The sequence below is a fragment of the Podarcis cretensis genome (genome assembly GCF_951804945.1).
Source record: "Podarcis cretensis genome assembly, chromosome: 11".
NCBI lineage: Eukaryota > Metazoa > Chordata > Lepidosauria > Squamata > Lacertidae > Podarcis > Podarcis cretensis.
This window is the reverse complement of record NC_137180.1, coordinates 53,777,535-53,803,237: the sequence shown is the minus strand read 5'-3', so window position 1 is coordinate 53,803,237 and position 25,703 is coordinate 53,777,535. Positions and strand designations below refer to the sequence as shown.

At 43.8% G+C, this 25,703-nt stretch overlaps 1 protein-coding gene across 3 annotated transcripts in view; it reads left to right on the top strand.

Moving 5' to 3' along the window:
* DCC (DCC netrin 1 receptor) overlaps positions 1-25,703 on the top strand; it is a gene marked incomplete at its 5' end in the record, with an annotated part of 954,207 nt that overhangs the window by 838,788 nt on the left and 89,716 nt on the right. For all 3 annotated transcript variants that reach the window (XM_079994683.1, XM_079994682.1, XM_079994684.1), the window contains 3 exons: positions 1,470-1,608; positions 7,582-7,689; positions 11,322-11,516. In XM_079994683.1, the coding sequence (XP_079850809.1) occupies positions 1,470-1,608; positions 7,582-7,689; positions 11,322-11,516 (442 nt within the window). The remainder of the gene's footprint in view (positions 1-1,469; positions 1,609-7,581; positions 7,690-11,321; positions 11,517-25,703) is intronic.

Here is a 25,703-nt window from a genome sequence, read left to right as displayed (position 1 = left end):
TGCCCCTAGGAGTTGGCACACTTAACCTCTGCCCACTTGTGAAGAGGGTCACCGAATCCTCAAGAGCCCTGGAAAATATGGGAACTAAGCTGCGTACATGGGAACATAGGAAGCCACCTTCTACCAAGGCAGGTCATTGGTCTGTCTAACTCAGAATTTTCTACACTGATTGGCATCAGCTTTCCAGGGTTTCATGCAGGAGACATAGCTGAACCTACCAGGAGATTCTGGGGATTAAACCTGAGAACTTCCGCATGCAAAGCAGATACTCTTCCAAAGGGCTACATCCCTTCCTGAGTTGTTCTTTAATGCTCTAAAGTTGCAGAATAGTCCATTATCCTCACTGCTGGCTTCCTCTGGTTCTGCTGCTCATTTTCATACTTCAAGATAAAAACTTGCCATTCTCAAGTGGGTCCTTAATGCAACCTTAAACAAGAGATAGATGAGGAGAAATATTGTATTACCAAAGTCCCAATATACCTATTAGGACCCTTCTGTTTGCCTGTTCTTAGCACACTTCCATCAACAAGATGAATAATGCATTGGCCTCCATAAAACGCGTGATCAAAAGTACACACTTAACCAAGCCAAAGCACAAACAAGCACAAGGTATTAACATCAGAACTTTTTATAAGAGCATCAGTACATATTTACCCAAGAGGCAGCAGAGGTGTTTTCGATCACCTGATTAAATATGTAGGAATATGGCTCAGAATGTCCTTGTTGCAAAGGACAGGTAAATAAGCATTATTATATGTGTGTGTGTGTGTTTTAAAGGAACAACTTCTTCAATAAAGTGCATGTTATAGGTCCCAGGTAGGGTTTAATATAATATCAAAAAAGTAATTCAAGCCAAAGTAGTCCAGTAACATTTTTTAAAACTTGTTTGTCCCATAAAGGGCATCCAATGTCCCAACCCAGCTTGAATAGGTTAGGACACTGCTTTTTCACAACCTGTGGTGGGGAAAAAGTTGGTCCCTGGGGTGCACCAGTGTAGAGCTGAACTGAAAGGTCTTCTCCCCCATGTTTACAAGTCCATTTTCAGGCCAGGAAGTTGGGTGAGGGGCTTTTTAATTGTCCTTCCATTTTTCCCGAATTTCTTAGCATTTATGGTCCCCAGGGAGCATGCAATGCAATGTCAAAGCTTGATGGATGGGAAATAATCAAGGGGTGGGATACAGTTGAAGAGAAGGAAGACCCAGAGTAAAAAGGGATGGATATTAGTAAATACAATTACAAATAATTGTATTTGAAGAATAGCGAATGAGAGGGGGGGGGGGACTGATCAATAGGTTTGTGAGAATGGAAGGTTTTGAGGAACAATTTGAAGAAAGGGAGCGTCCCTGATAAGTGAGGGTCCCCGAATGAGGAACTAGCCTCAGAAGATCATTCTCAAAGTTGGTTTTCCATCAGGAATATAGCATGATTGTCCTTTATACCTATATTTTCTGTCCCTCCCCCCTTTATAGTCTGCAGACACAACAGCCTTGAGTCACACCGTATCGGGACTGAAGCCAAATACCATGTATGAGTTCTCAGTCATGGTCACGAAAGGTCGAAGGTCGAGCACATGGAGTATGACAGCTCACGCTACTACTTACGAGGCAGGTATGTCTCAGTTAGGTTTCTTTTTTTTTTTACTAAAATTTTTATTGGATTTTCACATTTTATAAACACACACACACAAAAAAGAAAAGACAAAGACAAAACATGTATAATTTCATATCCTTACTTTCTTAACCCCACTTCCCGACTTCCCCCCACCCCCCTTCATACATCCTAATTCAAATAATTAGCTCAGCAAGTTCTTATCTCTCATCCTTTACATATTATTATTATTTTTTAAAAATTAGTTCTTATTACTTGGCCAAATTTTACTTATCCAATTTTCTTGTAAATGTTGAATCCTTTTCTAAGGTCGACCCAAATTCCTTTCCACGAATTTCCCCCTTTTTATATTAAATATAGGTCATAATAGCCAAACACAAAGGTCATAAAAATTTTGAAATTCTGTTCTCCCCTCCCTCCCCACCCCGGTTTCTGTCCCCTCCCGAATAAATGTCCACAATGACAGTTCTTAGCCTGGATTCCTCACATCTGAGGCCTTCAAGTCTCTGTCAGTCTCTCTCTGCCGGTTTTGTTGGTAACCCTCTTTGTTGGTCGTCAGGTCTCGAAGGAGCTCTGGCACAGTCTCATCAGATTTTCTTCCATCCGAAATACTTGGTAACAGCTGCTGCAAAAGGTCAACTGATCTCCCATACTCAAAGAGGAAGCCCCAATCATATTTCTTATTTCTTTTAAATTCCATTGTTCCAAGTGTTCCAGGGGCTTCCTCCTTCCTCTTTCGCATCTTTCGCAGATTTGTAATCCAAAGATCTTCTTCTTTATGTTCTAGCAATGTAGGCTTCTGGTTGGTACTCTCCACCTGTACTTTCTCCACTCCTTCTTCCCTCTCCTCCAGTTCCAAAGATGTCTCTTCTGATTCAGCTGCAGATTTTTCCCCAGTCAGATCCTTTGTGCATTCAGCAGAGTTGCTTGTTTTAGAGTTCAAGGTTATAAGTTGTTTGTTCATAGCCATGCTCTGCTCTTGCAGTATTCCCACGAGAAAAAACATTCTTTCTATCTCTGCCTGTAATTTTCCATCTGCAGCCATTGTAATGTTTCAGAGTTCCCCCTAGGGGGATTCTGGTTACTTAATAGTCCTTTCCCAACAGTCCGTTACTTTGTTATTTATAACTACTTTGTTCCCAACCACTTTGATTCAAATGTAACAAATTTAGTCCAGAGAGATGTTAAATAATAAGATTTTTAACTTTAACTGCCCGTTTGACAGCTCCTTTGACAGCTGTCAAACTCCTTGTTCCTTTTTCTCCAGCTCACACACAGGACGCTCCCGGGTCCGGGGAGGGGGGGGGGTTAGACAAAAACTTCTAAAATTCCACTCTTAGTCTCCAGCACAAATCTTCTGTCAAATTCATGGAAATATTATCTTTTAAATCACACCGAAAATAAAAGATCTCTCCACCTTAGTTCTCCGATCCTTGCTTTAAATCTTTTGTAGGTAGGGGGGGTGCGGACTTCCCTTTAGCACATCCCCCGATCGTACCGAATTCAAGGATAGAAGTTTTAAAGTCCAAATTCCGTTCTACTCACGGGTTATTTCAAGTCCGAATTTCAGGGGAAAAAGTCAGCGCTCTCCGGCCATGGCTCGCGGCTTCGCTCCACTGCAGTAGCGGTCTACTCACAGCACCACGCCACTCTCTGTACCCTCTCCGTAGCCTTTAAAAAGGCTCTTCGTGGGTCGGGGGGGCACTTAAGGTGCCCACCGAGTCACCAAGTCCGCAGGCTTCCGCGCCTGCGGTTTCTGAGGGTCCCCGCGTCGCCGTCGCGGTAGGACCCGTCTCCAGTAGAGCCGATTCCCTCCGGAGCTCGGAGGGAATCCGCCATTAGCCGATCGCGCTAACCCGGAAGTCTCTGTCTCCGTTAGGTTTCTTCCCCCAATGTTTTCAAATGTTAGCAAGTTTATTTTAATGGCTTCCACTACAACCATCCACTTCCGCTGCTAACACAGATTGCATTTTCCTTTGGCCACATTTTACTGTGTTGCTGCGAAAAGCATGACACATTCTAGGGGGAAGCACGGCAAAACAGGCCCATCACCTAGCAGCTGCTTTTTGGCTCCTATCCAGGATTGCTGCACTTTAATAAATGGGTTAGGTAGTATTTACAATACTACACTGCATAAATGCAATGAACTTCAAAGACCTTTCCTAATGATGAAGCATCATTGCAATTCATTTTTCAAAAGAGCTCGAGATCAGATGAAAACATGTGTAGAAATCCTCTTTTATTATTAGAAAGAGAGAAAACCATGTTCTGCACTAATTTATCAAGTGCTCAAGTAGTCTGACTGCATCCAAGCATGGATGTATGAAGGCAAAGTTTTGTTTTGAAACCGTATTTTAAATCAGAACCAGTGAAGGCGGTGAAGGTCCTGTGTGAGTGTCTGGAGGCGGTTGGAGCAGTGGCGTAGTGTGGGGGGTGCAGGGGGGGCCGGCCGCACCGGGCACAACATCTGGGGGGTAGGGTTAGGGGGCGCAAATCCATGGGTTAGGGGGCGCAAATTACTTGCCTTGCCCCGGGTGCTGACAACCCACGCTACGCCACTGGGTTGGAGGATGGATGGCGGCTAACAGATTGAGGTTGAATCCTGACAAGACAGAAGTGCTGTTTTGGGGGGACAGGAGGCGGGCAGGTGTGGAGGATTCCCTGGTCCTGAATGGGGTAACTGTGCCCCTGAAGGACCAGGTGCGCAGCCTGGGAGTCATTTTGGACTCACAGCTGTCCATGGAGGCACAGGTCAAATCTGTGTCCAGGGCAGCTGTTTACCATCTCCATCTGGTACGTAGGCTGAGACCCTATCTGCTTGCAGACTGTCTCGCCAGAGTGGTGCATGCTCTGGTTATCTCCCGCTTGGACTACTGCAATGCGCTCTACGTGGGGCTACCTTTGAAGGTGACCCGGAAACTACAACTAATCCAGAATGTGGCAGCTAGACTGGTGACTGGGAGTGGCCGCCGAGACCATATAACACCGGTCTTGAAAGACCTACTTTGGCTCCCAGTACGTTTCCGAGCACAATTCAAAGTGTTGGTGCTGACCTTTAAAGCCCTAAACGGCCTCGGTCCAGTATATCTGAAGGAGCGTCTCCTCCCCCATCGTTCTGCCCGGACACTGAGGTCCAGCTCCGAGAGCCTTCTGGCGGTTCCCTCACTGCGAGAGGCCAAGTTACAGGGAACCAGGCAGAGGGCCTTCTTGGTAGTGGCGCCCGCCCTGTGGAACACCCTCCCATCAGATGTCAAAGCGATAAACATCTACCTGACATTCAGAAGACATCTTCAGGGAAGTTTTTAATATGTGACATTTTAGTGTATCTTTCATCTTTGTTGGAAGCCGCCCAGAGTGGCTGGGAAAACCCAGCCAGATGGGCGGGGTACAAATAATAAATTATTATTATTATTATATAGTATTACCCCTCTCTGTTCTAACTACATGCAAAAATCAGTGAAAAAAGGCAACCATGAAGAACACAAAGTCTTGAATTGTTCTTATATAACTTCCTCAGTATTTTGAATTATTTGCATATATATTCAGGCACTTTCAGGTTCTAAGCTGTCATTTCAGATAACCACTCTGCAGTCTGACGATAGTTTAATGACTGCTGATTGCATTTATTTTTTTTTATTTTTTCAGCTGCTGTCTTTATCTATTGTACAGGAATTGTTTTCTTTTAAACTGAATTTTATTGTTCTAAGATAGGTATGGCGAAGGGTAGGTTATAAATATTATAAATATTAATCATATTGGGCAACATCCAAACCTAAATAAATCACATTTATTTAGATTGGTGCTGCATATACAACAGTTTAATGTATTGCTTTGGGGTTTCTGTTTTGAAGCTGGGAATATTGATTTCACAGTAGGTAAGCACAGTAGGTAAGCACAGTAGGTAAGCGCAGGTGACGCAGGTGGCGCTGTGGGTTAAAGCCTCAGTGCCTAGGGCTTGCCGATCGAAAGGTCGGCGGTTCGAATCCCTGCGGCGGGGTGCGCTCCCGCTGCTCGGTCCCAGCGCCTGCCAACCTAGCAGCTCGAAAGCACCTCCGGGTGCAAGTAGATAAATAGGGACCGCTTACCAGCGGGAAGGTAAACGGCGTTTCCGTGTGCGGCTCTGGCTCTGGCTCTGGCCAGAGCAGCGATGTCACGCTGGCCACGTGACCCGGAAGTGTCTCCGGACAGCGCTGGCCCCTGGCCTCTTAAGTGAGATGGGCGCACAACCCCAGAGTCTGTCAAGACTGGCCCGTACGGGCAGGGGTACCTTTACTCTGTGTTCAAGCCCTTCTTGTTGCCATTGTTTACCCCCTAACTATTACACTTTCAATGTCAGCATGACCATATCCCCTCTCTCATTCCTGGTTCATTCATGAGTCCTGGATCTCCACCAATCAGAGGTCATATAACAAATACCAGTGCCTCACAATGGCTCTTTTACACACTCATTTCCCACTAATATGCCTAACAAATGGAGGGGGTAGATGAACCACAGCTTGCAGTTCTGCCCTCAGCCTCTGGATCCTCCCTTGGAGTCTGAAAACTCAGGGCAATCTCTAAAAGGGAAATCTAGATCTGTAACTGCTCTTTAAATTTAGACTTCCTCCACTGTTAGGGACCTTGCACAACTAGGGCCCCCAATCATACATTCCTGGAGATGCCCCCTTTTCAGATGTTCTGCACAACATGTTGATGTCAGCCTGGGGACAGTGGTCGGGAACTGTGCTTACAGTCACAGAGCTAGTGTGGTGTAGTGGTTAAGAGTGGTGGACTTGTAATCTGGTGAATAGGGTTCGCTTCCCCACTCCTCCACATGCAGCTGCTGGGTAACCTTGGGCTAGTCACACTTCTCTGAGGCCTCTCAGCCTCACTCACCTCACAGAGTGTTTGTTGTGGGGGAGGAAGGGAAAGGAGATACTTAGCCGCTTTGTGACTCCTTAAGGGGAGTGAAAGGCTGGATATGAAGTCCAAACTCCTCCTCCTCCTCCTCCTCCTCCTCCTCCTCCTCTTCTTCTTCTTCTTCTTCTTCTTCTTCTTCTTCTTCTTCTTCTTCTCATGCAACCCCCTTCATGTATAGGGTATACAGAGCCAACCTTTGACTACATCCTGACATCAGTATGGGGAAATGGGTGAATGTTTTCAGAAGCTCTGTTAATTTCCCTTTTTAAATAAGATTTTCAACCACGTGTTATTAGTTTTAGCAGGCTTAATTAGGTGCTGCTAATGAGCAACTCTCCATTGTCAGCCTCCTAAATTTTCCTTTAAGGTACAGTTCGTCCCTGTATTGTTGTTAAGAAATAGCTCCATTCCTTCTCTCTTTTGCCTAGCCCCCTGGACTAGATTTCCAAAACACTTGGAGAGAGAAAGGGGTAAGTGGAAAAGGCAAGGAGAAAGGTAGAGAAAAGAGAAGAGCAGGGATCAAAGAAGGGTGTTTTCTGCCTTTATCCTGCCAAGTGTATCGCCCTTGGTCAGGCAGCCAAGAAGACAGTCACCCAGAAGCTGATCTTGGATGTCATGAAAGGGCAACTAATCATTAGCTATTTAATTTATTGTTGTTGCATTTTTTTTGTAGCAGGGAGGGGGAAGAGGCCCCTGTGGGATGCTCTTCTCAAGTGTCCAAATAACTCATCTGGCCTTGAGTGCAATGCCAACTTTGCTGCCCCAACTCAGGCAAGCAAAATTCCTTGCCTACCTTCAGAAGCCCCTCACATTTAAGAAGTGTATGGCATAAAAGCTGGCAACATTGCATTGCAAGGGGTTGGCCTAGATGACCCTCAGGGTCCCTTCCAACTCCACAGTTCTATGATATGCCCGAATGAATTGGCTGCTACTATACCTCACTCTGTTTAAATGACAGTTCTGACCCTGATTATCTTTGTTGCGCACTGTGCCCAATGTTGTTTAGCTTTCATTTCCAATATGTCACCTTACACATTTATCTGTTGTTGTTGTTGTTTTTTGCCTTCTCCTAAGCCCCAACCTCTGCTCCCAAGGATTTGACAGTCATTACTCGAGAAGGGAAGCCCCGGGCTGTCATTGTCAGCTGGCAACCTCCATTAGAAGCCAACGGGAAAATTACTGGTAAGGTCCTCTCACCTTCTATGTCTTCTTTTGCTTTTCACACCCAATACATAGAGTTGTGAGCTTTTAAACAGAGCCCACCACAAAATCATGGGGGTTTGGGGGGTAGGGATGAGTGGAACAGAACCATCACTCTCCATAAACACACTGGGGGTTCAAGTCTCTATTCCAGGCTACAAACGTTTCTGCCCTGATCTCTTTTTCTAGCCTGAGTTTCTAATAGTGTCCCCAGAGTCAGCAAGGAAATAGACTATCCCCCTTCAAGGTCCACTCCAGGAATCAAGTTGGAAATACAGGACCACAAAACTGGGGTGGGAATCTAGTTGAGATAAATTCGATATGCAAGTAGCCCCCTGCCCCCTGGTAAATGGCATGGAATTTGCTGTCAGTGGAAACGCCACTGCCACAAAAAGTTTGGGGGCATATTTTGTAAGGCATATTTTGTCAAGTTTGGGGGCATATTTTGTAAGGAAGGATTGGTCTACTTCTAGCTCATGTCAATCTCAATATGTGTTTATTGATATGTCTGTTGCGTCTAAGGATGGGGGAGGCATTCAGTCCAGTCAACATTTAAAAGCAAACTTAGCTGATTTGCACATTCTGCAGCTATACGTGAATTTAAACATTGCCATCTTTTGAAAGTCATGCGTACCTGAATGTTCCAATGTGCTTCCCTGGCCAAGTAATGTACACATCAATTAATACACCAGGGTAAAGTATGCATATTAATGCATATATTAGTGAAAATAAAATTGCAATTCATTATGTTATGGGGAAATAGCTTTGCAAAAATGTAAGGAAGTGTTGCATATAAAAATGTGTGTGTAGTGGGAGAAATCTGTGTGGAAATTGTGAAGAATTCTCGTAAGAACTTCTCTCTCTTTTTTAAGCAAACTGATATGGAAATGCACAGAACTGAATTTAAGATTGGGAAAATGAGAAAGTGAGAGTGTCCAAAATGTGCACATTCACCTGTCCTTATTTGTGCTCCGTTTCTGCATTAATCTGACCCGCCCCCATAACAAGCTGAATAAAAATCCATATCAAATACAGATTGAAATATGTAATTAAATATGCATTTGATCACAGCACCATGCTTCTAAATAACCATTGCTGGGAAAGAACAGTGAAAGAGGGCTGTTAACACTGTGTGCTCTACCTATGCATCTCTCATCAGCCTGTAGCTGCCCACTGTGGAAAGCAGGATACTCTGACTCATCAAAATAGTCTCCCCTTGCCTACTTATATGCTCCGTAACTAGCATAAGAGCACATGTCCATTTTGCTTACCTTACTGGGGCAGCTGTATCATTGCCAAATCCAGGTGAGAATTGAACAGGCTCCAGGTTCTATCCACTGCTGTTCCTACACAGAGCAGACCCATTGAAACTAACGTAGGTTCATTTATTTCATTGGTTCTACGCTGAGTAGAAGTTTGTTGGATACAGCCCAGTGCAGCTAGACACTATAGAATAGGGAAGTGGTTTTGCGCAGAGCTCCCATAGTTGGGAGAAAATTCCAGCCACTATTTTTGTTGGTTTGTTTTTTCATTCCAGCTGGCAAAAGTGTCCAGTAATTAATTCAGTGCAAGGGAGAGTTGATGAGAAAGGAACAAAGTGAGTCCTTGGTTTTTCATGGATGAAAATACTGAATGCATTAACAAGAACATGGCCCTCCAGAGCAAAGGTCTTCCGATGTGTTCTGCTCAGTGGCAATTAGGGATAGCTAATAATAAGCAGGCTGTTTGACAATAATGTAAAACATAACGTACATAATGATAGGGTGCCTGGCCTGACACATTATGGTAAGATTTATTGGTGGATATTTAACTTTGTAATAGCAAGGTAAGGCACTGATGATCTGAAACCCTTTAATACTGACTGACAAGTTCTGAGCTTAATGAATGGTATACAATGACAGACCTTATCCCCGCAAATATTGCCGTAACATCGCTGCCTAATTAAGATCTCCATTAGGAGTCTGTAATGCTAATTTGCTATGAAAAATAGAACAGAGCTGCTTTTAAAAGAAACAAATAAATAAATGAAAACCCAGAGATGTTGCATTTAAATGATGCCTTTAGGCTATTAATGAATATCTCCAAAGCATGTGATTATGATGAAGAATATTGTGCAGTGTATGAAATGTGCTGACTATGACCTCGTAGATTGGAACAATGGAGTAAGAGATCTGAAAACCTGTCATTCACAGTGTATATTTACATGTCTGGAGAAGGGGGGGGGGAATCAATTATCCTAATCCAGCAACTTCATTGTGTGTGGAAGGAGACACTGACAATGCATTCCTATATGTGTCTACTCAGAAATACTGTAAGTCTCATTGAGTTCAATGGAACTTTCTCCCAAACCCATAATAAACCATTGCATCTAAATGCTAGGACTGAAACCGTTTAAGCAGAAATGAGACTATATACTGACATACATTCAAATACTTTCTGGGTAACCCACTTGCTCACTCTGCCTGGAGAGAGGCATGCACAGGAGGGGAGTATTAGAATTCTCCCCTTCTCTGCCAGGCCATCTTTGTGTAAATGCAAATATGTGGCTGTTCTACCTGCCAAGCAGCCCTTCCCTTATGCCTTGGCTTAGTGCGTCTACCAGAACACTCTTTTGCACACAGACTATCTGCAGCAGGAACATCAATAGTCTGCACGCTGAGAGGCTGGGTAGGAGCAAGCCACTGGAGGTACCATGGTGAGATGCAGAAGTCCCTGAAGTCAATGGAAGCCTTACGGTGCATGTGGGATCTGTGTGTGCACATTGACATGCCCTGCGTTGGGCCTTCTGGTGTGCTCTCATGCAGGTAGTGATAACAAGATTCCAGCAAGACAGACTTGAACACCTAACACATGGTCACAAAAAGCCCTGGTGGCCCAAGGTGGTGAGGTGCCATCCTGGTGCCTCCTCCCTGCTTCTAGTAAACTTCCCAAGCAGTTGTCAGGGCTGCCTCCCCACTTTTCTGCATTTTTACCAGTGTGCCCTGCAAATTGGGGACGCGGGTGGCACTGTGGGTTAAACCACAGAGCCTAGGACTTGCCAATCAGAAGGTCGCAGTTCGAAACCCCGCAATGGGGTGAGCTCCCGTTGTTCAGTCCCAGCTCCTGCCAACCTAGCAGTTTGAAAGCACGTCAAAGTGCAAGTAGATAAATAGGTACCACTCTGGCGGGAAGCTAAACGGCATTTCCATGCGCTGCTCTGGTTCGCCAGAAGCGGCTTAGTCATGCTGGCCACATGACCCGGCCAATAAAGCGAGTTGAGCGCTGCAACCCCAGAGTCGGCCACGACTGTACCTAATGGTCAGGGGTCCCTTTACCTTTACCTTTTACCTTTCAGTACAGTCACTGTCACTTACCTGGAGGGAGGGCGTGAGGCAGTGGAAAATCACCACTGTGCTGGCATGCTGGCTGAGTCAATCCACCACTCCCACCATTGAACCCACACCATGCCGTTGTCCTCTTCCCCTCTACCATTGGGTAACTTGCAGAAACTCTGCTGGTGGTTCACCAGCACTTTGTCCCACCAGGTGGACCACTTCTGATGACACAGATTGTAGTCAGTGTGAAGATGTGTGCTACATGTATTAAGAGAAAGTGTGTCTTTGTGTGTGTTGCAGCTTACATCCTGTTCTTCACCTTGGACAAGAATTCCCCCATTGACGACTGGGTCATGGAGTCCATCAGTGGCGACCGGCTCACCCATCAGATCATGGACCTCAATCTTGACACGGTGTATTACTTTAGAATACAAGCCCGCAACGCCAAAGGAGTGGGTCCTCTCTCAGATCCCATTCTCTTCCGGACTCTTAAAGGTTTGGATTTCCAACTATTTGTTGTGAATTGATGTGTTAAGGAGTTGGATCATAGGATAGGGCAGGATTTTGAGTTTTGACATCAGTTGCAGTTTTGGTGTGCTCTTTCTGGCAAGACGATGGACATAGGAACATCATCATTGTCCGGTGATGGTGTGGTTGCTCGAAAGCAAACAGGCAAGATTCCGACCTGTCTTTTCCAGGCTTATTATTAGTGCAAACTATTTACAGTGAAGAGCGTCGCAAGTTCATTCCTGGCTCAGTCGCTAACAGAATCTGGGAGTGGGTTGTCCTTGTACCTCCCCCAGCATAACAGTCACGTGTCCCCCAGCCTTCTCCTCCCCTCCTTGTGCTGAAACCTACTGCGCAGACTGGGCACTGGCAAAGGGGTACATCCCTCCTCTCTGACTTGCTCAGCCTTGGCATTGAGGCTCTCCCTAGCATCCCCTGGTCCCACCACCTCCTCTCCACTGGAGGTGGGGCTTTCCTCCTCGCCAGAGGAGGAGCTGCTTCACAAGATCTTTGGAGGTTCCCTATAACGCAACTGCCCTTCCCCCTCTCGCCTCTGACCTGATGGCAGTTCCCTGATTATAAACTTTATTGCACTAGCCAAAGGAACATAGATGGCTGCCTTATGCTGAGCCCAGATCGTGGTCCAACTAGAGCGGTATTGACTACACCAGGCTTCCTCAACCTTGGCCCTCCAGATATTTTGAGACTACAGTTCCCATCATCCCTGACCACTGGTCCTGCTAGCTAGGGATCATGGGAGTTGTAGGCCAAAAACATCTGGAGGGCCGAGGTTGAGGAAGCCTGGTCTACACTGACTATCAGTGGCTCTCAGTGATTTCTGCAACAAACGTTTTTCAGGGGATTGAACCAAGGACCTCCTCCATGCAGAGCACATGCCTGGCCATTGAGCTATGGCTCTTCCCCTGAAAACATTTGACACAACTGTTTTCTGCCACTGGAAAGAATAATAATAACAAACTAGCAGTCCCATGCACAACAGAAGTTCAATTGTAGCTCAATCGTAGCTCAAAATAATGAGCAGCGGTTGTGATTGCATCAAAGTCATTGAGAAAAAGATGAGTGAAATTTGTGCCAGTTACAGAAGCATCAAACATGAAATTTCCTTTGCCCACATTTCCTCCAGCCAGGGGCCTGTTCATTTCTGTATTGATTTCTTGTGAATAAGAAGCTAGCGGTGACTCACTCATTGAGGTTAATGGAAGTTCAAAATTGCAGTCTCCGTTTCTTGTTTTGTTTGGAGATCTTTCAAATGCATTAAAAAGTAATAGGCACAATAGAATTGTTTTATGAACATACCCAAGGTTTATAAGATGTCGTGCGGACAATGTTTTCTCTGCCATACATGAAACAAATAATCTTTATGTCCTGAGTAGTTATAGTGCAGTATGTTTTTCAAATCATGTCCTGGGAAATCCTGGAGTTCCTCACCAGCTTATTGGAAGTAGCTAAAGGAGAAGATCAATAATGGCAGAGAACCCTAGCAATGAGAAGGGCATGCACCAAAATGGCCCCTGAATTTCATGGCCCCAGTTACACCAAGAATAATTTTGGGGTGGCGTTTCTTCAAGTTTTTCCAGGGACAGACCACTGTTAACAGTGGCTGGTGCCTTCCTTCCTTTACCTTGGGAAACTCTTTTGGTGGCCTGGGTGCAGGTTTACTTCCTCTAATGTACTACCCATTCTGTGGCATTCTGGGCAAGGGGATTAGTGGCCACAGTGAAGTCTACCACTTTCCACAAGAGTGTCCATAAATGGCACCAACCCATTTAATGCATTCACATTGAATATTAAGAAAACATTCGGGGGGGGCAGCAAGGATGAGTACTGATCACCCTAGGATCACCATTCTGATCACATACTGTCAGGCTTTGGGGAACCGGCTTCCTCTCCCGTGGCCGTAAATAAGACGATCAAATGAAAGGAACGTCTTACCAGTTAGAGTCTTTAATAATCACAGTGAGAGAGAAAAGAGCACGTCTCCCTAGAAATGGCGGTGCTCCCAATTAAGGCTTACTCCCCTCCCAATCCCTATTAATCTACATCACTCCTACGTTTTGTAATCTGAGCTTGTACCCTCTGCGCTTTCTGTTCTAACACTTTCTGAGCTCTCCGTGTCTTTGGGGATGGGGGGTGAATGCTGTCCAGAGACTGTGGATTTGTTTTTTTTGTTTTTTAAATAATCTTTATTACTTTTCAAACTTACGGCAGAAAAGAAAAAAAAGAACAAAAGAAAAAACAATACAATACAATAAACAATACAAAACACAACCTTAACACTAAATTAAACAAAACAAAACAACAACAATTTAAAAAACATATAGCATACCATTTCATTAGTCTATCTTTCATTCCCTTATTTCATCAACTTCCTCTCACCTCGCTTTTTGTATTCCACTTCTGTTACTTGTTTCAGCAAATCCTTTCCATCTTTCTCCATTTTTAACATTATGAATGTCTTAACATATTTTTAACCTTATTTTCCATTAATACTAAAATACTTATTTATACTTAACTCCTTATAGCATTTCTGCTAAAGCCATAAAGTTTCATTCCAACAATTTTCAAACACTCATTAATTTTACAATATTTCTATATACAAACTTTAGACTTTCCCAATCTTCTACCACCATCTCTTCTCCCTGGTCTCGGATTCTGCCAATCATTTCCGTCCATTCCATATAGTTCATCAACCTGGAGATCTTCTGTCTGAGGCTCTTAAATCTTTTGCAAGTCCCTTCTGCAATTCTTCTTCATATTCTTTGATGCTGAAAATGCTGAAGAGCAAGTCTCGGGGAGGCCCCAACCCAGCCATGCCCCCATTCCCTCTTGACAGGCCAGCCAACTCTCCACAGCTAGAACCAAGATCCATACAATATCTCAAATCATGTTTCAAGACTCCTCCAGATCCAAAGACCCCCACAATCACCTCCTGACCCAGATTCAGAACCCAAAGGTCAATAAATCCCTGCATGAAAGAGTCTATCCAACCTTCCTTCTCCAGTGCAGGCAGGGCTCCAATCTTCAAATTCTGACTTTTTCTATATTCATTCATAAGAGGCCTCCACTTATAGTCCTCGATTTGCCTCTGAAAGGCTGGGGCTTCCACTTGTATTACTTTAGGTTCAACAACCACAACTTTCTCCTTCTTCTCCCCAGTTTGTCCTGCCAAGGTAGTTTCCTGTATCAAATCCTGAGCAATTTCTGTATTAATGGTAACTTTTTGTCCCAAATTTATCACTTTTTGTTCCAAGTTCTCAAGTTTGGAATTCATAACATCCGTCTTTTTATGAAGCTGTTCCAGAGAGTAGCTTATCTTACATAAAACAGTCACTAAAGCTCCTTCTGTCAACATTCTTAAAGTCCAAGGTCAATCTCTGATTCTCACAGCTCTTATCTTGCAGCTGGAAAAAACCAAGCTCCCTCTAGAGGGAAACAGTCTCCACTTGTATTGATCCTTTCATGCACATTTTAAAATATAAAGTTAGTTTCGATTTTCAATTACTTTTCCTCCTTTTTGAACGCAGAAGAGGACAATGGAAACAATATATTTCTCTTATTTAGCCATCTGTCAACATGCTATCCGTTCACAGTCAATGAACTCTCCCAAAACGTTAGTTCTGCTGGCAGCCCTTTTCCAGGTTCAGAGCAGTGGTAATTTAATTTTTCACTCTCTCCTGCAGGCTCACTAAGTCCAAAAATTTCCCCTCTTCTCCTGCTTCCAAGGGAGGGTTTTAACAGTTTTAACCGATGGAGATTTAATCCTTTACAAAATACTTTCCAAGGCTTTAACTTGCAACGTCTTTCCTTCAATCTATTTACAAAAGAGGAAGGCAGACTTCCTGTTTAAAACCTTCCCGCTTCGATGCCAAATTAATGAATTTAAAGATCCAATTTTCTGTTCTACTCACGGGTAGTTGTTTAAAGTCAAATTGTCCACAGGAAAAAGTCAGCGCTCTCCGGCAACAGCGATGCGGCTTCACTCCGTAAAAGAAGCAGTCGATTCAAAGCACTGTGCCGCTCACCCCACTTCGCTCCGGATTCCCAAATCAGGGTTTCCCCGCGAGTAGGGGAGGCGCAAAAGGTGCCAGCTGAATCCCAAGTTCACAAGCTTCTCCCGCCTGTGATTTCAACGGGTCTCTGCCTTCGCCGTGGCAGTCAGACCCTAATTTCCACAGAGCAAATTCCTCCCGATCGGAGGAACTCCGCCATTGCCTGGAGGCGCCAACCCGGAAGTCAGAGACTGTGAATTTGTTAACCCTCTCTCTTCCAGTGTTTCTTCTCCTAGCTGTTCCCCATCCAGTATTTCCCAGCTTCTGCCTTCTGAACTATGCCCCTCTGCAAACCACTCTTCCAAATCTATACTGTCCTCCTGTTCCTTGGAAGATTCAGAATCAGGGGTGACTCCTACCAATCCTTCTCAGTGCAGCCCCCCCAGCATGGTTGGGAAGGATGATCTTCTAAAGCGGGCAGCCCCCCACCCCCCATGTGTGTCAGGGCAACACTTTCTGGGTCAGAGGGCAAAAGCCCATTCACTACTTGTAAAAGTTGTGCCAGACAGCTACTTGTGGACGCCATGGAGTTAGAGAAGTAAGATTTATTCACTGCGGCCACTACTACCATGTGATAGACATGATGGGTGAGGTAGGCCTCAAAAATGTTTGGTCAGTTTCTGACTGAGCCTTACACCACCTGGGCTCTAGCCACCGATTTCATGTTTCATTGCTCACATTGAGTACCAAGGCAGCCAACATGCTCCATAGCGACTATGATCTGGACTATGACAACATCATTATGATGGGAGATATGAATGGGGTCGTATCAACTAACATGGATAAGTCACAAAGCCAAAATGTTACAAAGGACGGCAGACTACCAAAGACTTTTTTTGAAATGACAGACAATATGGACTTAATTGACATTTGGAGAACGAAGAACCCCTTGGGAAGAGAGGGAACATTTTTCTCTGAAGCCCAGCTGACTTGGACAAGAATCGACCAAATATGGATAACTAGAGGTCTGGCACCCAAGGTCAGAAAGGTGGAAATCTGCCCAAAGACCTGCTCTGACCATAATGCAACGAAGATGGACATGACACTACTACCAACCGGCTCCTTTAGATGGAAGATGAATGACAATTTGTTTAGAGATCAGGAGATTGTTGAGAAAGCCCAAAAAGCCTTGAAGGACTATTTTGAGATAAACATGAACACTACGGTGGAAAAAAGAACTATCTGGGACGCAAGTAAGGCTGTAATGAGGGGGTTCTTGATACAACAGAATGCTGTAAAGAAAAGGATACAAAATGAGAGGAAAGACAAGATATTGGAGAAAATCAAAGAATTGGAGAAGAAGTTAAGATCAAATCCGAAGTCACAGCCGACCCTGAGAGAAATCAAACTTCATCAAGTACAATATTCTAAATTGATAAACCAGGAAATAGAGTGGAAGATTAAATTAATGAAACAAAAAACTTTTGAATCGGCAAATAAATGTGGGAAACTGCTAGCTTGGCAGTTGAAGAGGAGACAAAAACTAAATACAGTCACAAATTTAGAAATTGAAGGAAGAAATATTCAGAACCCTGTGGAGATCAGAAAGTGCTTCCAGAGATATTTCAAAAGATTATATACTCAAGGGCCGCAAAATGAGGTTGAGATTAAACAATTTTTGGAAAAAAAATGGACTAACAAAATTGTCACAAGAAAATAGATCAATCCTGAATTGCAAAATAACACGACAAGAGATTGAACAAGCCATTCAGAACATGCAATTGGGCAAATCCCCAGGGCCAGATGGGCTGACCTCCAAGTACTACAAGACATTAAAAGACTATCTGATACAACCACTGATGGAGGTCAGCAATGAAATTATGGAGGGGAAGAAGGCGCCGGAATCGTGGAAAGAAGCTTTTATCACATTGATACCAAAATCGGAAGCTGAAAAGACACAACTTAAGAACTATCGTCCCATCTCCCTTTTAAATGTGGATTACAAAATATTTGCAGACGTTTTGGCAAGTAGACTCAAAAAAGTATTAAATGAAGTAATTCATAAAGACCAGGCAGGCTTTCTCCCAGGTAGACACCTGTTTGCTAACACAAGGAATATCATTGACATTTTGGAACTTTTGCAAACAGACATAAATACAAAAGCAGTGTTAATTTTTATAGATGCGGAGAAGGCCTTTGACAATATCTCTTGGAAATTTATGAAGGGAATTTTAAAAGAAATGGGAGTGGGACGGGGTTTTGAGAATGGGATTGATGCAATATATTCAGAACAAAAAGCTAAATTGATAGTTAACAATGTGGTTACAGAAGAGTTTAAAATTGAAAAAGGAACATGACAAGGCTGCCCCATTTCCCCTCTGCTATTTATTTTGGTTCTGGAGGTGCTCTTGAATATGATCAGAGGGGACCGGTTGGTGGAAGGAATCCAGGTCGGAGCAAAACAATACAAACTTAAAGCTTTTGCAGATGACCTAGTTTTGACCCTGCAGGAGCCAGAATCTAGTACGAAAAGAGTGTTACAATTGATTCAAGACTTTGGTCGGGTGGCGGGATTTAAATTAAACAAACAGAAAACTAAGGTGCTGGGAAAAAATTTGACAGATACAGAGTCAGAACGGTTTCAGAGAGAGACAGAACTAACTGTGGTTAAAAAAGTAAAGTACCTAGGGGTAAACATAACAGCAAAAAATCTGAGTCTTTGTAAGGATAACTATGAAAAATGTTGGTCTGAAATTAAAAGAGACTTAGACAGTTGGACAAAATTGAAACTTTCTTTGTTAGGCCGAATTGCTGCTATTAAGATGAATGTATTGCCAAAAATGTTGCTTTTGTTTCAAACACTACAGATTGTGGACAAGACGGAGTGCTTCCGGAAGTGGCAGAGAGACATCTCTAAGTTTGTCTGGCAGGGCAAAAAGCCCAGAATTAAGTTTAAGATATTAACTGATGCGAAAGAAAGAGGGGGCTTTGCCCTGCCAGACCTAAAGTTGTACTATGAGGCCGCAGCTTTCTGCTGGCTAAAAGACTGGCTACTTCTCGAGGACACTGACGTTCTGGATCTGGAAGGTTTTAACAATGCTTTTGGTTGGCATGCATACTTATGGTATGACAAGGTTAAGATCAATAAGGCCTTTAAGAATCATATTGTCAGAAAAGCAGTGTTTAATGTCTGGACAAAATATAAAGACGTATTGGAAAATAAAACTCTGAGGTGGCTTTCACCGCTGGAAGCTAAGGCCCGAAAAAGACCCAATATGGAGGCCAAATGGCCAAAATATTGGGAAATACTAGAAAAAGATGGAGACAATTGGAAATTGCAGTTTGGAGAAAATGAAGGATAAAGTGCGAGACTGGTTACACTACGCTCAGATTAAAGAAGTCTTTTGTTGTTGTTGTTGTTTAGTCGTTTAGTCGTGTCCGACTCTTCGTGACCCCATGGACCAGAGCACGCCAGGCACTCCTGTCCTCCACTGCCTCCCGCAGTTTGGTCAGACTCATGTTTGTAGCTTCGAGAACACTGTCCAACCATCTTGTCCTCTGTCGTCCCCTTCTCCTTGTGCCCTCTATCTTTCCCAACATCAGGGTCTTTTCCAGGGAGTCTTCTCTTCTCATGAGGTGGCCAAAGTATTGAAGCCTCAGCTTCACGATCTGTCCTTCCAGTGAGCACTCAGGGCTGATTTCCTTAAGAATGGATACGTTTGATCTTCTTGCGGTCCATGGGACTCTCAAGAGTCTCCTCCAGCACCATAATTCAAAAGCATCAATTCTTTGGCGATCAGCCTTCTTGATGGTCCAGCTCTCACTTCCATACATCACTACTGGGAAAATCATGGCTTTAACTATACGGACCTTTGTTGGCAAGGTGATGTCTCTGCTTTTTAAGACGCTGTCTAGGTTTGCCATCGCCTTTCTCCCAAGGAGCAGGCGTCTTTTAATTTCGTGACTGCTGTCACCATCAGCAGTGATCATGGAGCCCAAGAAAGTAAAATCTCTCACTGCCTCCATTTCTTCCCCTTCTATTTGCCAGGAGGTGATGGGCCCAGTGGCCATGATCTTCGTTTTTTTGATGTTGAGCTTCAGACCATATTTTGCGCTCTCCTCTTTCACCCTCATTAAAAGGTTCTTTAATTCCTCCTCACTTTCTGCCATCAAGGTTGTGTCATCTGCATATCTGAGGTTGTTGATATTTCTTCCGGCAATCTTAATTCCGGCTTGGGATTCATCCAGCCCTGCCTTTCGCATGATGAATTCTGCATATAAGTTAAATAAGCAGGGAGACAATATGCAGCCTTGCCGTACTCCTTTCCCAATTTTGAACCAATCAGTTGTTCCATATCCAGTTCTAACTGTAGCTTCTTGTCCCACATAGAGATTTCTCAGGAGACAGATGAGGTGATCAGGCACTCCCATTTCTTTAAGAACTTGCCATAGTTTGCTGTGGTCGACACAGTCAAAGGCTTTTGCATAGTCAATGAAGCAGAAGTAGATGTGTTTCTGGAACTCTCTAGCTTTCTCCATAATCCAGCGCATGTTTGCAATTTGGTCTCTGGTTCCTCTGCCCCTTCGAAATCCAGCTTGCACTTCTGGGAGTTCTCGGTCCACATACTGCTTAAGCCTGCCTTGTAGAATTTTAAAAATGACAAAAAGTTAGGGTTCCAGGTGGAGAAATCGAAGTTGGAAACAGAACTGTTAGAGCCTAAGACTAAGGTACTTTCAAGAATGTATAACTTGCTGTTAAAATGGAATACACAAGATGAAATGGTTAAATCGGCTATGATAAAGTGGGCACAGGACATTGGGCACAACATTGTGTTTGAGGACTGGGAAAGGTTGTGGACCATTGGGTTGAACTTCACTGCATGTAATGCTTTGAAGGAAAATGTAATGAAAATAATATATAGATGGTACATGACCCCAGTTAAACTTGCCAAAATATACCATTTGTCTGATAATAAATGTTGGAAATGTAAAGAAAATGAAGGAACATTCTTTCTCCTCTGGTGGACTTGCCCTAGAGTGAAGGCTTTCTGGGAAATGATATATAATGAGCTGAAAAAGGTATTTAAGTATACCTTCACTAAGAAACCAGAGGCCTTCCTTTTGGGTATTGTCGGCCAGAAGGTGTTAAGGAAGGACCGAACATTTTTTATGTATGCAACAACAGCAGCAAGGATACTTATCGCTAAGCACTGGAAAATCCAAGATCTACCCACACTGGAAGAGTGGCAGATGCAGCTGATAGACTATATGGAACTAGCCGAGATGACCGGCAGAATCCGAGACCTGGGAGAAGAGAAAGTTGAAGAAGACTGGAAGAAATTTAAGATTTATTTAAAAAAGCATTGTAATTTGGTTGAATGTTAAGAAGGATGCTAGATCATAAATAATTGAGCACCACTAAACTAGATGGAATTAGGATGACAAGTGAGATTGAGGAAAAAATATAAACCTTTGGGAGAATTATTAGATTATATTTTAAATGAATGGGATACAAGAATGTAAACAAGATGATAAATTGCGGGTAAGAATTGACAATGATGCAAGTGGGAGCGGGAGACGTGAGGGAGTCCAATGAAGCTAAGAAAATATGTTATGATATATGTTTCATTGTTTTTTATTTCTGCAATTATGTTTAAAAATTTTAATAAATATATATATATATATATATATATATATATATATATATAAAACATGCTCCATAGCGATGGTGAGAGCACTCAGCGAGCCATTGTGTCAATGGATCTTAACTATTTTGCTCCTTCTGAAATAATACACAGACTGAAACACAACCACCCTTTGACATTCACCTTTCTCTGAATTATGCAGTGCTTTTCTCCCACCAAGTAATCTGTACAAAAACACATGTGCTAGGATGAACTATGCATATAAATGCTTATATAATTGGAAATATACCAAAATGCATTCTATTAGCAAAACTTGCTCTGCAAAAATGTGTACATGAGGCAAAATCACATAGGAGAAGGTCTGCATAGTGAAAAATGATCACATTAGAATGCTGATGATTTTTCATAAGGACCCCACCACCCAAAAAGCAAATGGATATGGAATTGTGAGGAACGGTATTTAAATTTGGAAAATCTGAGAGAAACCAAATTTATATATTTTTTCACCCCTACTCTGGGGGAAGGGCATTCCACAATATCAAAAAGGGACCCCCTCCAAATTATATCAAGTTCTTTGTTTTGTTTTCCAGAAAAATGATTCGTGCCCTTGGAATGTGCAAGCCCATTCCATTTTTCCTAGCAACTTTCAGTCCACAGAGTCAGTGAGCTAGCCTAGACATCAGGTTTCTCCTGAGAAATAATCTCTCATGGCCTGGCGCTTGCCTCTTCCAATGAAACCCCGAAGAAACAAGTGTCTTCATCTGTGCTACTCAATGAGTGAGCAAGTTAGGGCTGATTTGAAGCACTGGAATTTGTCTTGGAGAATTTACAAGCCCAGAGCACTAAGCTGCTCTGACAGATGGCTGCTCTTTTTGCAGAAGCTGATACCTCTCTGTTTAATTTTTATTGTTGTTTTAAAAAAAGAGCTACCAAGAAATCAAATTGAACATGGGAGACCTTCTTTATGTAATAGTTTGTAATGAATTAACAGGAACTGGGTGAAGCAATTCTAAGCAATTCATCTGCATGCATTCTTAGCTTATCGCATCCCAGCCAGGATTTTCAGGAGTTTGCCTCGCCTGTCCAAGTCAGATTTCTCTTTGCATAAAATAATCAGTGCAACTCTGATGGCTTTTCACTTCTTTTAAACCACCATAAATTGCAATGAGAGAACACTTCCTTTGCTATGGCTTCTCATCTACCAAATTAAATGGGCACCAGCTTCCTTTCATACTTGCAATGAGTGACAGAGGAAAAACCCATGTTAAAATGAAGGGTTTTTTTCCCCCAACTAGGTGTCACAGCATCTAAGTATAATAACTGCAGAGCAATGAGACATCAAATGCTAAGGAGACCTAGATATCTAACTAGATCTGAACTCAAAATCACCTACTTTGTAACGTTTATGCAAGGTATCATCAAGCTCATCGGGGAGATGAATTTTAGATCAGAGGAGATGTATTTTTTTGAAAATAAAAAAAATAATTTTCTTCCGTCATCTAATAGCCTATGAGGACACTGTCTAATACCCTGGCATGAATATTTAATGCTATCCACCCTAAATATGTCATGTTCAATAACATTCAAACTGTTTTTTTTCCGATAAATCTGCTTCTACATGTAAGGTGCAAAGAGCTTCTGATGTCTGGCTCACACTCTCAATTATGCAAAGCTATTGGATTCTTGTCCTTAATAATGATTAAGAAGATGTGTTTGGTGTCCCACAGAAGGATCTCTTGGCAATAACTATATCCACACATGCAAACACGTAGATGTCTACCAGCTCCATCTGGTACACAGGCTGAGACCCTATCTGCCTGTGGACAGTCTCGCCAGGGTGGTGCATGCTCTAGTTATCTCCCGCTTGGACTACTGCAATGCGCTCTACGTGGGGCTACCTTTGAAGGTGACCCGGAAACTACAACTAATCCAGAATGTGGCAGCTAGACTGGTGACTGGGAGCGGCCGCCGAGACCACATAACACCTAAACAGCTATCAGATGTTTAGCAGACATCTGAAGGCAGCCCTGTTTAGGGAAGCTTTTAATGACTGATGTTTTAATATATTTTTAATCTTTTGTTGGAAGCTGCCCAGAGTGGCTGGGGAAACCCAGCCAGATGGGCAGGGTATAAATAATAATTTATTGTTTTTGTTATTATTATTATTATTATTATTATTATGGAGAAAGAGAGAGGTCACAATACATTTAATTTCACAAGGAACCATGTAAGCATCAAAAGAACAACCTCCATCTCTAAAATATGCAGAAATACTACGTGTGTGTGCGTGTATCTATATACTTAGCATGACTGAAAAGGTTTTTTTGCTTTTCTTCTTTCTTTCTGAATGTGGATTAAGGATAAATGAATCTACCAATTTCAGTTTTCCTCATTCCAGTCCAAAATCCCATTCTTCTCATTTTCCATCTTTGACATCTTCAAGTACATTTCTCCTAACATAGGATTGTGCCCAGTGCCTGTCTTATCCAGAGTAGATTCATTGAAATCAACAGATATGACTACCTTGGGTCCATTAATTCCAGATGATATCCTGTCAGTAGGATTTGGTTGGATCTAATGCATAGTTAGGGACGCGGGTGGCGCTGTGGGTAAAACCTCAGTGCCTAGGACTTGTTGATCGTATGGTCGGCGGTTCGAATCCCTGCGGCGGGGTAAGCTCCCGTCGTTCAGTCCCAGCTCCTGCCCACCTAGCAGTTCAAAAGCACTCTTAAGTGCAAGTAGATAAATAGGTACCGCTTTTTAGCGGGAGGGACGCAGGTGGCGCTGTGGATTAAAGCCTCAGTGCCTAGGGCTTGCCGATCGAAAGGTCGGCGGTTCGAATCCCTGCGGCGGGGTGCGCTCCCGCTGCTCGGTCCCAGCGCCTGCCAACCTAGCAGTTCGAAAGCACCTCCGGGTGCAAGTAGATAAATAGGGACCGCTTACCAGCGGGAAGGTAAAACGGCGTTTCCGTTTGCGGCTCTGGCTCTGGCTCTGGCTCTGGCCAGAGCAGCGATGTCACGCTGGCCACGTGACCCGGAAGTGTCTCCGGACAGCGCTGGCCCCTGGCCTCTTAAGTGAGATGGGCGCACAACCCCAGAGTCTGTCAAGACTGGCCCATACAGGCAGGGGTACCTTTACCTTTTACCTTTATAGCGGGAAGGTAAACGGCGTTTCCGTGTGCTGCGCTGGTGCTGGCTCGCCAGCTGCAGCTTCGTCACGCTGGCCACGTGACCCGGAAGTGTCTTCAGACGGCGCCGGCTCACGGCCTCTAGAGCGAGATGAGCACGCAACCCTGGAGTCGGACACGACTGGCCCGTACGGGCAGGGGTACCTTTACCTTTACCTAATGCATAGTCATTTTTTGTGTGATATAATTCATTTTTGTACGTTATTTTGCTCACCTTTTCTTGGTCGGAGACCTCTGTGGCCAGAAGTGCCTCTCACCTACTTCTGTTGGTACCACAGTTAACAATCACTCCTGGGTCAGGAATGTTTTCCGCAGTAGTTCTTTCATTGGTTACTTCAAGACTGGATTACTGCCAGGGAATCTATGTGGGACTTCCCTTGTGCTTGATCTGGAAGCTGCAGTTGGTGCAGAATGCTGCAGCACAATTGCTGACAAGAGTGAAGCCTTGCCCACATATAATACCTGTGCTCAGAAATCTGCACAGATTGCCTTATTTTCTTCCAGGCCAAGTTCAAGGTGTTTATATCCTAACACTGTGTCCTTAACAACTCGGGATCACGTTACCTGTGAAATTACCCCACCACATGCCCACACAACCACTCTGGCCTGAGGGACTGGCACTGTTTCACATGTCTCATAATACCCATTCTGCCTTTGTAAGAAATGTGCAATGGATAACGCGTCTGACTACGGATCAGAAGATTCTAGGTTCGACTCCTGGCTGGCTCGGGAAGGGGCAACTTTCCCCTTCATGGATCACTGCCTTGCCGTGGCAAAGGGGCTTGAAGAACTCAGAGAAGCTATGAACTATGCCGAGCAGGGCACCCAAGATGAACAAGTCATAGTGGAGAGTTTTGACCAAACGTGATCCACCTGGAGGAGGAACCGGCAAGCCACTCCAGTATCCCTGCCAAGAAAACTCCATGGACAAAGACAACAGGCATATAAAAGTTATGACGCTGGAAGATGAGCCCCTCAGGTCGGAAGGCGTCCAACATGCTACTGGGGAAGAGCAGAGGGCAAGTACAAGTAGATCCAGAGCTGATGAAGCGGCTGGGCCAAAGCCGAAAGGACGCTCAGTTGCGGATATGCCTGGAAGCGAAAGGAAAGTCCAATGCTGTAAAGAAAAATATTGCATAGGAACCTGGAATGTAAGAACCATGAACCTGGGTAAGTTGGATGTGGTCAAAAATGAGATGGCAAGAATAAATATTGACATCCTGGGCATCAGTGAACTAAAATGGACGGGAATGAGTGAATTCAGTTCGGATGACCATCATATCTACTACTGTGGGCAAGAAACCCGTAAAAGAAATGGAGTGGCCCTCATAGT